Below are 15,464 nucleotides of genomic sequence, written 5' to 3' on the forward strand. Positions count from 1 at the left end.
GTCACAGAACCCCCACGCACGCTCTACTCAGGGGCACACAGCTGCAGGCCCAGGTCCACACCGAGCAGAGCATCCCCACTGCCTCCAAGGCCCCGACTGCTCGCTGCCCCCGCTGGACCACAGCACCCACGTCCACAGCCATGTGCAGCCCCCACCCTCCCCCCGGACACCCCCTCCGGCTGCTCCCGACCTGCCTTCATCTCATTTGTGCCTCAATCCCCCTTCCAAGAAGCCTTTAAGGCTCAGGCCCGAGACCTGGGGTTCTGGTCTGTCTCAGGTGGGTGTCTTCCTTCCGTGACCCCTGATTCCAAGGTGGGATGAGCTGTTTTGTAGTAAATTCCTTATTGAATGCTCCTGACTCGGTAGAAGCCCCTTAGCAGCAGGGCCCTGTGGAATGGGCGTGGCTACCGGGGTCCAGCCTGCTCCAGGCAAACATGTGCCGGTTAGATTTAATAATTAGGTTCAGTGCAGTTTCTTTTCACATTCTTTTCCATCAGAGTTTATTACAAGGTACTGAATATGTTCTCTGTGCTCTGCAGTAGGACCTCGTTGTTGGGTTTTTCTTCACATTCTTTTCCATCACAGTTTATCACAAGATAATGAAGCAGTGTAGTTTCACGTAAAGCATTTTTTTTTGATATTCTAAATTTATTTAAACAATTCTTGGGGGGTACAGCTCAGTGGTAGAGCGTGTGCTTGCATGCACGAGGTGCTGGGTTCAATCCTCAACACCTCCATTAAAAATAAAAATAAACAGGTGAGAAGGAACAGACTGGGAATTCAAAATTTGTAGACACTGACAGGCATATGCAGAATAGATAAACAAGATTATACTGTACAACACAGGGGAATATATACAAGGTCTTGTGGTAGCTCACAGCAGAAAAAAATGTGACAATGAATATATGTATGTTCATGTATAACTGAAAAATTGTGCTCTGCACTGGAATTTGACACAACGTTGTAAAATGACTATAACTCAACAAAAAATGTTTAAAAATAAAAAAGTTTAAAAATAAAAATAAACAAATAAATGAATGAATAAATAAATAAACTTATTCCCCCCACAAAAACAAAACCAAAACCCAAAAACCAAACAAAAATTCCACACGCAGTACGTCCTAGCACGCAGGACGCTTCGCTAACCTGACCTCCTCCTCCTTCACCCTGAGGAACAAGAGAACTCGCTGTAAGTAAGCGCTTCTCCAGGGACCTTCAGCCGTTTGTGCTGGAACCCTGTGAAATGTCTTCCTTCACTCACTTGCTTTCCTGCTGTTGCTTGGCTTGTTTTATTTCCCTTAGTTTTGGTTTTTCGTTTGTTTTGTTCCCACCTGGGAAGGCCTATCGGTCGTCTACCGGATCGTGAGTGTGGATTTTCACACAAACCCAAAGAAGGTTTACGCTGATTAAAAACCTGCAAGTCAGATTGAAGCCAACATGCTGCCGCCGTCTGTCATGATGGTGACTCCCATTCGAGTCGGCTGCGGGCCAGCCTATGAACCGAGGCCAACGGCTGACAACACATCAGCTCACAAAGCCGTTCATGTGAAATCAGGAGCTTTGAGCGATGACGTAACACAGGTAAACCCAGACCATTTCTCAAGAGCCTGGTGGCCAAAAACGGGCACCTGCTCAAGCTGATGTCACCACAGGTCACTTCATCCTGTTCAGGAGCTATGTTCTGAACACCCATAACGTGGGCTCTGTCAATAAAAAACATGTGTCTGTACACCCAAAGCCCTTACTTCGGAGTATCCGTAACAAGGTTCCCCGACCTCAGGGACACTCTGGGCCAGACAACCCCTTTCTGTGGAGGCTGCACTGAGCGCTGTGGGGTGATCTGCGGGGTGCCCTGCAGTGTGCTTGGCTGCTATGTCCTGGGTCGCAGTGGGTCCCCCTCCCCACATAGTGACAATAACGTGCCCAGATGTTGCCAAATTCCCCTGGGGAGCAAAATCCCCCTCAAGTGAGAGGGGTGAAGGGTCTCTGCCCCGTTTAAGGAATTTTATTTCTGACTGAGAATCCGAGGTCATCGCCAAGCTACTGGCGTAACTGCAGAGCCAGTGCCTGGGTTTCCGCAGCTGTTCCCTGGGTGAACTCAGACAAGCCACCTGGTCTCCCCACCCCGACTTCTCAGCTGTGCAGTGGAGGGCTTAACAGCTGTGCATCAGTGCACTGTTTACGGACCTGGACTTGATACGCACGATGCACTTGGATATCCGCCCGCCTGGCATTTCACAAGTGTTATACACACACGTAGGTATTCATAACATCACCTCCGTTTATATCCAACACTGCCTTTTTTATTTTCTAGCAGAAGAATATTGAAAACAGTGTACTTGAGTCTCTCACATGGAACTTCAGCAAACAACATAAAACCCAGTACGTTTATTGGGAGAAACCTACCGTTTCAGAACATCGAGGTAAGTAAGCTGAGGATTTTAGAGTTAGAAGGAATTTCAGCAAGAAAAGAAAGGGTTTTTTTAAGTGCTGGTGCGGTAACACGCAATTATAACATGAGAAGGAATCCTGGACAGGCTGAAAACCACAGCAAAGAACAAAGCTTCTCTGTTTAGAACTTAGTAAACCATTGACTCAAAACCACACCTGGTGACGGGGGCCACATAGTTGCCAGGGAACACCCCCGTCTTGCTCGTGTGCATGGACGTGCCTTTGAACCAGCCGTCCTGGCAGCGCTCGAACACCAGGAACATCTCCCCCTTCCTCAGCTCCAGCTCGTCCTCCTTCCGGGGGGTGTACGGGTACACAGCCACATACCTGCGGGACAGAGGACCGCCTGAGTGTGAGCCGGGCAATGGGCAAACCCTGAGGAGCTCAAAGCTCTTCTTCGGTACAAAGACTTGAATGTTTTGTACGAATGTAAGCAGGATGTATGATCCTTCCCCCTGCGAGAGGCAGTGGTGCCGCTGGCCACGGAACAAACCGGCCACTGAACCACCACCTGTGTCCAAAATGCAGAGGCCCCGATTCAGAGCTGCCCACCTGGTCCTCCTGGGGGAGGTGGCCATCCTGCCACACAGGGCCCGCGGTGTGAAGGAAGTAACGTGGCTTCCAGACTGCAGGCCTGCTGCAGGGCGAGGTGCCCGCTGGGACAACTGAGCCTGCAGATGGCCCGTAAGACTGGGGAGCAGCCCCGACCAGAACATACGGTCCGAGACTCCACTGGGAAGCCAGCCCCTGGCCCTCCCCCGGTGCTGCACCTGCTCCCACGTGCTCAGCCAGGGAGGATATGAGCTGGGAAGCATCAAAGGGAAGGAAAGACCAGCCCATAGAGAGCACCACACGGCCCCTCGGCACAAGGTGACAGGGCCGCCAACCCATGGGGACCGGCGGGCAATCCGGCCCAACCATCTCCAGGTCAATCACACAGGGTGGGAACCTGCAAACCCAGCTGTGGGTGGGAGACCCCGGACAGGCCAGCCGGACGGCTCTGGAGACACTGCTGGGGACCTGCGGCTTGTCACACGCACGTCCGCCAGGTCGGGCCTGTGCGGGGACCTCCCCCTCCGCCCCCGGTTCCCTCGTATCCGCCAGGGATGAGGCTGAGGACAGACCCTGGGCAGGACAGGTGGCTCGTCCTGAGACCGTTTCGTTTCCATTTCCCAATTACACACACGACTAAGTAGACGTGTGCGGGACGCAGGTCACGAGCAGACAGCCTGGCCCCATCTCCCATCAGACAGGCGTACTCCTTCTCAACAGACACACATGGACGTATCTAAAATAAACAACAGGACCTACCGTACAGCACAGGGAACTGTGCTCAATTTCTGGTAATGAGCCGTAATGCAAAAGAAACTGAAAATATACATACATGTCTATGTATCACTGAATCGCTTTGCTGTACACCTGAAACTAACACTGAAAACCGACTACACTTCAATAAAAATGAGAATTAAAAAAAGAAAAAGAAAAAGAAAGGTGCCCTCTACTCCTCTGTCTGGGCTCCGTCTGACATGAACACTCCAGCACCCACAAACGACGCCCGCACTTACACGCTGGGGCGAGTCTGAGGCCGGAGGTGCGCGGTCTGGTCAGTGGGTCCGGCTGCCGGCCTGGTGCCCGTCCCAACAGCAGCACCTGCGGGGGTGGCCGCCTGGAGAGGGGGCGGGGGGAGGGGAGGATTCACGGTCTGGAGGAAGAGAGAGGAGAAAGTGTTACTGGCATCTTTTACAGCAAGTGGGAAAGAAGAGGAATCAGAAACCCCCGAGAAAAGACAGTGGAATCCACGCAGGGCAGAGCCAGCCGCCCTGTGCAGAAGCCTCCCCTTAACATCCCTCTCTTGTTCTCCTTTAAGGTCTTAGGGCCACAGCGACCCTTTCATCAAACAGGTAAGAAATCACACTTGGGAGGAGGGCAAGGAAAAAACGAAACGACTGCAGGTAGTTTTATGATTAATGGCGCTTTTTAGTACGAACCACGACAAGGGTCTCAGTGCCTTTCGGGGGGCAGCTGTGACGTCACCCCGCCTGCTGGGAATTAATTTGTGATTGTTTCTGCAACCCGAACCTTATACACTGCAGAAAACAATTCAGCTGCATTGTATCTCAAACCATCTCTGCAGAGGAGAATTTCCTTTGATGCCTAGTCTCTCCAAACCGCAAACAGCAGCAAGCCACGCTCACTGGACTGCCGCTGCCACTTCGGTTCATTCTTCTCTTAGCTTTGCCAGGTTTTGAAATTTTAGTGCTATCGAGGCTGGAGATCTTAACAAGTACACCAGGGACTAGCGGCTGGGCCCTCTCTGGGCACAGACAAGTCGGGCTCTGCCACAGGGTTCCCAGCCTTCGCAAAATCAATGGAGCAATTGTTACCTTCTGAGCTATAAACCCCGGCTAATTCCTTAGGGTCCGGAACTGAAACTCCTGGGAAGACTGGCCCCACCTCCCCTCCCCACATCTGTGAACCACTCGGTGTAAAGCCTGAATCAAAGGGGACAAGGAGGCGAGACCATGCACCCAGGACAGTGGACGTGGCGTCAAGGAGGAAACACCCCCTGGTTTCTAAACATAGCTACAACACTTCGTTTCTGTTTTTCCGGAATTAAAATCTGAATCTCAGCAACTTCACCGGCCTGTCGGTGCAGAGCTCAGGAGCACAGCAACGGCAGCAGAAGAGGGCTCCAGACGCGCTGCAACTGTTGCACATGCTCTGTTTGCTTTCTCGACTCTGGAGCTGGACTTTCCCGCACAGCAGCTGCAGCCGCTGCAGGGCTCCAGGTGCAGTACAATGAGGTGCAGGGCGCTCCTGAGGGGGGGGCAGGGGGCGGCGAGGTGGGAACAGTCACAACACGCGGCCAGGCTGTGAGCCGGGGCAGCTCTGGGAGGGAGCGCACGGGCCTGGAGTCCCCACGACCTTGACCGGGAGAGGGCCAGGCACTCAGGCCGCTGGTCTCCAGGGATAGAGCAGAGAGAAATAAAGATAATCCTGGTGGAATGCTCAGGGCACGTGACCCGGGCTGTTCCCGGAGAGGACACCCAGGGCCGGCGGGGAGGCTGAAATCACCACTCGACTGTCTCCACTGCGTCTCCCCAGGCCTCACCTCACAGCGGTGCGGCCGAGGAGGGCAGGGGACACACGAGACACAAGGACCCCGAGCCACCCACCCCCAGAAATCACGCAGAACAGAGCCGAGGCCCCGCCCCACTCTCCGAGCTGAGGTCCGCTGGCAAAGGGAGGAAATGAAAACTGTCTGCTGCACCGTGATGTCCCTAAAGCAGAAGCTGTGCCAGACTGGCCCTGAGCAGAAAAAGGCAAAGAAAAGAATCTATGGACCTGATCAAAACACAGGCCACACTGTGTCAACAACAACTTCAGCAAAAAGGTCACCTCTTACAGCTACAAACATACCACGAAGCAATGTTCGGTGCACGTGACTTCTACAGGAGTAAGTCAGCAGGCATTTGAGATCTGGTGCAAAAGAGGATGTTTTGAAAGATCCCAAGGTTGCGCCTGACAGAAAACGCAGCTCTCTGGTGGGGCCCGTCTCGTGGGCAGACTTGTCCCTGAGGCTGGGTTGCGAATCTCTGGGGAAACGTGCACGTGTGTGTGTGTGTGTGTGTGTGTTAGCAGGTGGATAAATGCATGGAGACTAAAGATTAAAATCAGATTCCTCAACGTGGCCGCCCGTAGGGCTGGTCAAGCGACAGGTCTGGTGAGCCCAGGGCTGGGACAGGCCAGGAGGGCCCATGGGCTGCTGTGTGAACAACCTACACTGAGACCATCTGACGACGTGGACGCTCGGGAGGACCCCCGGGTGTGGTCCTGTGGGGCCCCAGGCATCTGCAGGGAAGCCACAGCCTCTCATGGCCAGGGCCACCTGGAGCCACCGGTCACTTCTCGGTCGGGCACTGGAGCCCAGCACACGCCCCCCCACCCGAAGCCAAGGTGTTGCTGGAGCTGCCGGCAGCAGAGGTCACACGGTCGCAACAATCTGTTCACTTGACGTTGTCCGGAACCAGAACGTTCACTGGACCTGCAGGCTGAGCGGGCAGGGCTGGGACAGCAGGTCCCGGTGGCTGTGACCCAGGGAAGTGGACGTCTGTCCACCAGTCACTGAAACGAGCTTCTGCAGATCCAGACCTTCGCTCACCAGCAAGTGGCAATGTTCACAGGTGACAACGATAATTTCTGACTAATGCTTTGCTTACAACCAGGACCCAGGGGTCTGCTGAAGGGAAGTGGTCCCCAACCTGCCAATCTTGAAGGAAGAGGCAGCTGGACACCATGGGGGCAGCACTGGCTTTGGGGTCAGAAACGCAGATTCCAACTCCGGCTCGGCCTTTCAGGGCCGCTCTCGAGGTCCCTCCAAGAAAGAAGTTTCCTCTCTGAGTAGCTGGGTCCAGGCCACCAACAACGCACATGCCCTAGTGGTCAGTGTGGGTCAAAGTTCAAGGACGTGGTGGGACCCCCTCCTCTCCGTTTCCTGCAACCAGCCGAGAAGTGCCCAGGTGACAAGATCCAGGAGGTCCCACCCCGGCTGAGGGCTGCGGGCGGCTGCCTGGAGGACGCTCTGCCTGGAGCCTGTGGTCCTGCCAGGAAGGGGCCCTTTCCTTTCCGCCTGTCCTGCATGTGTGCGTCTCCCCCACGTGCCCCAGGGCAGAACAGGGAGGCCAGGACAGCCTCTGGGTCCTCTGAGCAAGCCCCACTCCACACCCCCGGAGCCAGCATCATTTCCTTCTCAACGTCTCATTTTCAGCAGACGCACATGCAGGCCTGAGCCCCAGCCTCTCTTATCCATCCTGTGAACTGAACTCAGACGCAAGGACACTGGCCGGTGAGGGGCTGCTGGTCTCGCCCTCTGGGGCCAGCGGGGCCACCAACCCTAACGAGCAGCACCAGTGTGGGCACACAGCCGCGTCTGCGTGATGACTGGGGTGTTTTGCCTCTTTTCAGTGATGAGCAGGAAGCAGAAATACAGAAGCACTGACATGAGTGATTGAAAAAAACACGGGCGGCAGAATTCAATAAAAGTAAGAAGGTGGAAAGCACTGAGTTTTTCGTCTCAGCTGGACACTCACTGGAATTAAAGCAGTTGATTCTGGGAACAGCTATGAAGAAACGAAAAGACTTAGAGTGTATTTACACACGCCAGAAAGAGATGCTCAGACAATGATGTCTAGAGGGAAGACGTAATTAAGAATTTGGTCGTTTAAAAAAGCCTCTCTGGGAATGGAATGTCTCTCACGAACGGCAGGTGAACTGTTCCACCTCTGACTTGAGAAGAGACACCTACACAAGCTCCCTGACTCAGCAGGAACTACGTAAGGCCTGCGCCCCGGGGACCGAGCTGTGAGACGGAGTTACAGCCAGAGACGCCCCGGGGCCTTTCCTGCATCGCGAAGCGGAGCAGCTCAGTCACAGTCGTTAGGGTTCCTGAGACTGCGGTCGGAAACCGCCTCACCGTCTTCGTTCTGCCGTCACCTGGCCCTGCAGACGGGTGGTGACGGGCCTCGGCGAGGGTTTCACGAGTGAGAAAACATTGTGCTTCCCCCACCCCGAGAACAGGACGGTACCGATGGAGAGAGCTGGGTTCCTGACATGAGAGCGTCCTCCTCCGTGGGCGCTGTGAGAGTTTGATCCCAGCCTTCGCCCTGAGCTCCTGCCAACTCTGGGGCTATGCGTCCACCTCACAAACCCCCAGGCCTGGCAGGCCCGTGCCCGACAATGGACTAACTACGTGCTGGCTGCTTTGAGAACCTGACATTCTTAATTTTGCTTAAGTACACACACACACTGCACATACGTGTGCACGCACGCACTGCACACACGTGCACACACGTGTGCGTGCGCACACATACGCACACATGCATGCACACACACACGAACGCACACACACAATACACACACACACACTACACACACGCACGCACACGCACGCACATTTTTGTCTTAGTGATGGTCACACATTTTTGGAACGCAATCTGATTTTCAGTTGGCCGCAGGCTGCATCTGGCCTTCACTGACCTGGCTGCCCCGTGACCTCTGGTACCCAAACACCTCTCCCTCTCAGGGACAACTCGCCACCTGTCTCCGAGTCCTCCTGCCATCGGCAGAAGACGTAGGACGAAGACCTCACGCCCTCCCTCGCAGGATCAGCCAGGAAGACACACTGCTGTGAATGGTCGGAGTGAGGTGCAAAGCCAGCTTTGCTCCTAATGTTGCCTAGCGGACGTTTTAACTGTTCCTTGTGACACGCACAGGACAGCAAGCTCGTAACTCCGTTCCGCACAAAAGATTAAAAACTCTCACTTCATAAAAAAGGTGGTAGAAATAAGGATCATTTCTGATTCCACTGGTGGCACCAAAGACCCAAAATACACACCAGGAAAAGCAGGGCTCCCTTTCCGCCACACTGCCCACCCTGATGTGCCAGAGCTCGAAGCCTGGGGGAAGGTTTCAAATTTTAAATAGGGTGCTTGCCAGGCTAAAGGAGATGCAGAGGTTCCTGGGATCTTTCCACTTAAACCGAACATATTAAACCCAAGGCATTTCTGCCAGCCGACCAGGGACTCCGGGACGCAGACATCTCCCGGGAGGGCAGGCGACAGGTCTGCTTCTAATTAGGTTTTCATTCAACGGAACTGGCACAGGAGACCCAGTGAAATAAACCACCCTCTTGCTGCACATGCAGGCTTTCTTATATAATCCCAGGACCCAATGGTGGAAGGTGAATTACTTATGGTGCATGCATGCTCTCCTGTGACCCGTCCCATCCACATGCCCTAGAGTGTGCCCACAGCTAAGTGCGATCAGCCATTTACTGTATTGCACGGTTTTCAGCCCATGAGCACGGAAACGCAGCCAGCTCTGTGCCTTTCCCACTAACGAATGTTTCTAAGATCAGAAAAGTCAGTCTTTTTTCCCTTAAGAAATCAAGTTAGGATTTTTCCATGCAAAGTATCCACCTGGAAATGAAAGTACCATTGGGCTGTGAGTGTACAGGGAAAGGAAGGAAGGGAGGGAGGGAAGAAGAAAGGAAGGAAGGAAGGGAGGGAAGAAGGGAGGAAAAGAGGGAGGGAAGAAGGAAGGGAGGGAGGGAAGGAGGGAGGAAGGAAGGGAGGGAAGAAGGGAAGAAGGGAGGAAGGAAGGAATGAAGGAATGAAGGAATGAAGGAAGAGAGGGAGGGAGGGAAGAAGGAAGAAAGGGAGGAAAGGAGGGAGGGAGGAAGGGAGGGAAGAAAGAAGGGAGGGAAGAAGGGAGGAAGGGACGGAAGGAGAGGGGAAGGAAGGAAAGAAGGGAGGGAGGAAGGAAGGAGACAGTCTTCTCTGCAGATAAGCAGGCAGGAAGATTAGGGAAACTGCTCTGGTCAAAATAGCCACGGCGAACGGAACCTTCCAGTAAAGGTCACCTGACTGTACCTTCTCCCCCAGAGGCACCTGTGTGACTTGTCCTGCACCAAACAGCTGTTCTACCGAGGAAGCTGTCACTGTTCTGTAAACATTTTTCTAAAAAAAAAACCCAAACTTTAACCTCTAAGCAGAATTTACAAACTTCCATTTAAACCTAAGAACACACTTAACTTTGAAAAGCTCTCCAGAGTCTACACCAAGCTCGGGGCTAACCCTGCGTTAACGTATATCCCACCTTGTTTCAAAGCCAGTTTTCAATTATTTATAAACTGTATCAAGACAAAATAAATAGAAAATTTTAAAAATGAGGAAAATGTGACTGGATGGAGCCAACATCTTGACTAACACTCGGAGAGGTCCTTGCTGGAGGGGGACGAATGCTGGGCTGGAAGGGCTCCAGCAGAGGTGACGTATATAAAACCCACAAGCTACAAAACAAGCCAGCGCGCAGAGGCCTCCCCACGCCGGGTACAGACAGCGGAGGGGAACGTCACGACGGCCAGACCCCAGGCTGTCTGCGGGGGAACCGGCAGACACACCACACCTGCTGCAGCCTCCCCCCCTCCCCCCGAGGTGCGCACATCACCTCTGGTCACCACCGGCTTCCAGCAGATATGACTCGTCTTGGTTTAGAGGCGGGGGCACAGCGGCTCAAGAGTGAGTGACGTTCACGGCCACACAACAGAAGAGGGGCTGAGCTGGGCTTCCAACCACGTCTGCGCCCCCGTCACCCTGTCTTCTCTGACAGCATCGCCAGCAGGTGGGGTTCTGTAAAGCCACCTACAGGGGTGGGGCCCACTGGCAGAGGGACTCAGCGCTCTGTCCTCTCCCCGTCCGGCTGGGCACGGGAACAAGCAGCCCAAGGGTACAAGGCTCGGGCCAGAGAGAGGCTGGCTCCTCACAGGTCACGCGCAAGTCCAGGAAACAGGGTTTGGCCACACCTCTGTCTCCCACTCCCAGGGCTGCACCTGCCTGCTTCTTCCCTTCCACCGTGTTCTCAGAGTTCTTCTTTGTCTCAGTCTCCTGGGCTGCCCTCTCCCTTCCCACGAATTTCCCCGTCAGGATGTTTTACAGCCACCAGCGTTGAGACTCTGTCTGCAGGCGCCAGGAGTCTGCGGGCCTGCAGGCAGCCCGGCTTCGCGGACCGAGAGCCGAGCAGAAGCCGAGAGGAACTGGACACGGAGCCCGGGATCCGTGTGCCGCGGGACCCAGAGCGAGCCACGCAGCCCCTGGGTCCCAGTGCCCTCGGGACTTTGATAAACGTGTCCTCGTAAGGAATGAGGCCGGTCTAGAAGGCCCACGGAAGCAACGGTTGAGCTGTTAGGAAATCAGGCTGAACCTGAACGAAAGGTAGAGTTGCTCCCCAGGGCCCCCCAGTGACCTCACTGGTAAAAGACAAGTGCTGACTTCCCGCTGAGACTAACAGAGCAGAGGATGAGACAGAGCCCCGCGCGGGGCCCCGGAAGACGTCACTGTGCCCGCGGGCTGAGGCCTGTACTCACCCCGAGGGCAGCCGGGTAGGGGCCCTCCGACGGGAATGTGAACGCGGGGCTGGCCGTCACCGGGCTGCTCGGGGGCGGGGTCACAATCAGCCCAGTGGTGCTTATGTGAACCTGCCAAGGAAACGGAGACGGGTTACCAGCTGAACATACGAAATCCGTGGCTTCTGTTACTGGGGACGCAGGGTGCCTTTCAGGCTACTGAGCCCCAGTTTACTGGGGACCTAACTCGTGTCAGACACCGGGAGCCGCTGGATAAACACTGGTCACGACAGCGTCTCACGTCCAGAACTCCCCACGGCCGCTGCCTCACGTGGGTGCTGCCCGGAGCCTATCCGGCCTCTCGGGTGGTCACCGCTGGGAGATGGCCCCCGACATGGCCCCGAGGGTCCTGCGTAGGTGGGCGGTGCTGAATACTCACCTGTCGACACCACGTTAGAGCCGTGGGAAACCCTAAGGTGCTGTGCTGATTTCAGTGTCACCTTCCATGACCTGTCTGAGGGGAAGTGGGGGGGACACATAATGACAACGCGGCTGCCCAGACGTGCCGCGAGCAGGCAGTTACTCACAAAACCTCTGAAAGAACGATGTCGAGCCAAAGTTGCTATTTCCAAAGGTGTCTCATCCCCGACACCACCCGAGACTGATTCACGAGAAAGAAACCGGTTATCCAGTCATGTCACTGCTTGCGTTCGGTTCCCAGATCAATGTCACCCCCGCGGCTCACCAGGGGTGACTGCGGGACGTGGGGGGTGGGGGGTCTGGCACAAACAGGGTGTCTGACTCCACTATTACAGGAATGTGGCCGCGCCCTCGTTTCCCCAGGAAACAATCACACACCAGCGGCTTTCCTAACAAAAATTCACTAATCCCAAACAGTCTCCTCAACTCTGATAATTAGGAACAAGACCATCAGCACAAAGAAAGTCTCGGAGATTAGCTCTCTAGTAAGAAAACTCCTCTTCCTGCTGGGCAGCACCGGCGGGCCTGGCCCCATCGGCATCACGGCACACGGCCCGTTTTCACAAGCCAACCCGAGGAACGTGGAGCCCACGTCCTCTCAGAGCCACACCTGCCCCGTGAGCCCGCAGCCCGAGCGGACCCAGGCCACAGCCCTGCAGCAGAGGCGCTGGGGTGGCCGCTCCCCGCCCTGCTCTGCTTCCCTTTCCGAGGCTGGTCCCAGGCTCAGCAGCTGCTGCTCTCAGCAGAAGCTTATCTTCCTTTTCAAGAAAACACCATGGTAAACGTTGCTAGATCCCAAGATGGAAAATACGGTCCAGTGACCCCGCTTCCCGTTAGGGAACAGGCATCTTCCCAGCACCCAGCCAGCCTGCACTTGGACGTCTTCCGTCCGCACATGCGACGGTCACCTCCCGTCCGGCCGGCTCCAGCCTGCACCATGTCTATTTCCTGTTCTCCTCCCCGCACACCTTTCAGGTGACTCACTCCTTCAACAGATTCTTGTGGTGCTCACTGCACGTCTGACTCTTGAGAACATCGGTGAACAAACAAAGCTTGCTGCCCCTCCCACTCGTGTGTGTGTGTATCTATGGGTGCATGTGTGTATCCACGTGTGGATCTGTGTCTGTGTGTGTATCCATGTGTCTACCCGTGTGTCTGCGTCCATGTGTCTCTCTGTGTGTACCCATGTGTTCACGTGTGTATCTGTGTTTATCCGTGTCCATGTATCTGTGTGTGCATGTGGGACCCCTACATCCCCAGAGGACCAGGCACCACGGCCTGACCACCTACAAACACGGACGAGCCACAATCCCCCTGAGGAAGCACACGGTGCAGCTGGGTCTGCAGGTCTGGGTCGGAGAGCAGGTCCTTTCCACGTCAAGTGGCGAGACACGAGGAACAGCCCTGCACCCCACGCGTTCACTCCACCGCCCAGAACAGGCTTGAGTTCAACTGTGCAAGCCGACCGAGAGCTGCATGTGAGCTTGTTTCTTTTTTCTTTTTTAAGGGAAAACAATTCATTGTTATGTGTTTTTAAAAACCATGCTGTGGAGCAGAATGTAAAACTGCATGATTTTTAAATGAACCCCAAGACCTGAAGGCAGCCCCCCAGCTTGGCCAGGCTGTGGGCCAGGCTCTGCAGCCTCTGGGGAGGGGCACCTCTGCTGGCAGGCCTGGCTCCGTCTGCGCCCGGAACTCAGGCCTCACCAACACCTGGGGACACGGCGTCCAGGAGGGTCTCTGACAGGGCACACAACACGTTTGCCAAGTGAATCTTGAACGTTCCTAATCACCTCCTGCCTTATTAACTCACGAAAGACGTAGCTATTTCTTAAGGCAGACTTCTCCGAAGTCCTGACGAACCAACGAGCTTTGAAAAGTGCTAGGCCAACTTCTAATTCTTTTTTAATACACTTTCATCTTTCTTTAAATGATCAACTGCCTTTTTTTTTAATGGAGATCCTGGGGACTGAACCCCGGACCTCGTGCATGCTGAGCACATGCTCCACCCCTGAGCTCCTCCCTCCCCCACCCCCACCTCCATTTAAACTGAGTATTTCTTCCTGTCTCTTTCCTGTAACTCTGGCCGGAAGGCTAAATGCCAGCGGAAGTTAGGCAGATGCGGGCAGCTGCGAACTGCAGGTTCCGACCACAGCTCGGTCCCTTTGGACGGAGGTGAAGTCTTAGCAGGTGGGAAGGCTCTGGAAAGCCGAGGTGGCCGAGGACGCCACCAGCTTCACTTGGGTGGTCTTGTCATTTCTGCTCCCCCTTTTGGAAGTGGCCGCAGGGTCCTGGGTGGACACCCTCGAGCTGCCTGACCCCGGCCAGGGATGCACTATCCTCAGCAGATGACCTGGGCGGGTCCTGGGGTGGGGCGGGGGGTACCCGAGATGGGCGTACCTGAGACGGGGGTACCTGAGACGGGGCGTACCTGAGACGGGGGTACCTGAGATGGGGCGTACCTGAGACGGGGTGTACCTGAGATGGGGGTACCTGAGACGGGGGTACCTGAGACGGGGCGTACCTGAGACGGGGTGTACCTGAGATGGGGTGTACCTGAGATGGGGGTACCTGAGATGGGGGTACCTGAGATGGGGGTACCTGAGATGGTGCGTACCTGAGATGGGGCATACCTGAGATGGGGGTACCTGAGACGGGGCGTACCTGAGACGGGGGTACCTGAGACGGGGCGTACCTGAGATGGGGGTACCTGAGATGGGGGTACCTGAGATGGTGCGTACCTGAGATGGGGCATACCTGAGATGGGGGTACCTGAGACGGGGCGTACCTGAGACGGGGGTACCTGAGACGGGGCGTACCTGAGACGGGGGTACCTGAGACGGGGGTACCTGAGACGGGGCGTACCTGAAACGGGGCATACCTGAGACGGGGCGTACCTGAGATGGGGCTTACCTGAGATGGGGGTACCTGAGATGGGGTGTACCTGAGACGGGGCGTACCTGAGACGGGGGTACCTGAGATGGGGTGTACCTGAGACAGGGGGTACCTGAGATGGGGTATACCTGAGATGGGGGTACCTGAGACGGGGGTACCTGAGACGGGGTGTACCTGAGACGGGGGGTACCTGAGACGGGGCGTACCTGAGACGGGGTGTACCTGAGACAGGGGTACCTGAGACGGGGCATACCTGAGATGGGGTGTACCTGAGACAGGGGTACCTGAGACGAGGCATACCTGAGACGGGGGTACCTGAGACGGGGCGTACCTGAGACGGGGGTACCTGAGATGGGGTGTACCTGAGACGGGGCGTACCTGAGACGGGGGTACCTGAGATGGGGTGTACCTGAGACAGGGGGTACCTGAGATGGGGTATACCTGAGATGGGGGTACCTGAGACGGGGGTACCTGAGACGGGGTGTACCTGAGACGGGGGGTACCTGAGACGGGGCGTACCTGAGACGGGGTGTACCTGAGACAGGGGTACCTGAGACGGGGCATACCTGAGATGGGGTGTACCTGAGACAGGGGTACCTGAGACGGGGCGTACCTGAGACGGGGTGTACCTGAGATGGGGTGTACCTGAGACGGGGGGGTACCTGAGATGGGGGTACCTGAGACGGGGGTACCTGAGACGGGGCGTACCTGAGACAGGGGGTACCTGAGATGGGGT

General features: G+C 55.5%; 2 protein-coding genes across 8 annotated transcripts in view; both read right to left on the minus strand.

The window, feature by feature from the left end:
* The window catches only part of SH3RF1 (SH3 domain containing ring finger 1), a 108,032-nt gene that overhangs the window by 14,759 nt on the left and 77,809 nt on the right, over window positions 1-15,464 (minus strand). For both annotated transcript variants that reach the window (XM_032471010.1, XM_032471011.1), the window contains exons 6-8: window positions 11,375-11,485; window positions 4,017-4,153; window positions 2,608-2,778 (exon numbers count right to left, since the gene is read on the minus strand). In XM_032471010.1, coding sequence (XP_032326901.1) covers window positions 2,608-2,778; window positions 4,017-4,153; window positions 11,375-11,485 — 419 coding nt within the window. The remainder of the gene's footprint in view (window positions 1-2,607; window positions 2,779-4,016; window positions 4,154-11,374; window positions 11,486-15,464) is intronic.
* On the minus strand, window positions 11,495-15,462 carry LOC116660788 (proline-rich extensin-like protein EPR1). Of its 6 annotated transcripts, XM_032471017.1 has the most exons (4): window positions 15,029-15,462; window positions 14,903-14,997; window positions 14,747-14,856; window positions 11,495-14,264 (listed from the first exon to the last, which is right to left on the minus strand). In XM_032471017.1, the coding sequence occupies exons 1-4, from the start codon at window positions 15,290-15,292 to the stop codon at window positions 14,017-14,019; spliced, it is 717 nt and encodes a 238-aa protein (XP_032326908.1). In that variant the 5' UTR covers window positions 15,293-15,462; the 3' UTR covers window positions 11,495-14,016. The 6 variants fall into 6 exon arrangements, with proteins under 6 accessions (XP_032326908.1, XP_032326907.1, XP_032326904.1 ...); XM_032471016.1 differs by adding an exon at window positions 14,559-14,746 and having other exon boundaries at window positions 11,495-14,528; window positions 14,809-15,462; XM_032471013.1 differs by having other exon boundaries at window positions 11,495-15,169; window positions 15,248-15,462.

Source organism: Camelus ferus, chromosome 31, assembly GCF_009834535.1.
Source record: "Camelus ferus isolate YT-003-E chromosome 31, BCGSAC_Cfer_1.0, whole genome shotgun sequence".
NCBI lineage: Eukaryota > Metazoa > Chordata > Mammalia > Artiodactyla > Camelidae > Camelus > Camelus ferus.

Coding starts and splice junctions, on each gene's coding strand:
- LOC116660788 (XM_032471012.1), bottom strand. CDS start 15,292: ATGCCCCGTCTCAGGTACCCCTGTCTCAGGTACACCCCGTCTCAGGTA. Junction 14,529..14,558: donor TCAGGTACGCACCATCTCAG/GTACCCCCATCT, acceptor CCCCCATCTCAG/GTACGCCCCGTCTCAGGTAC.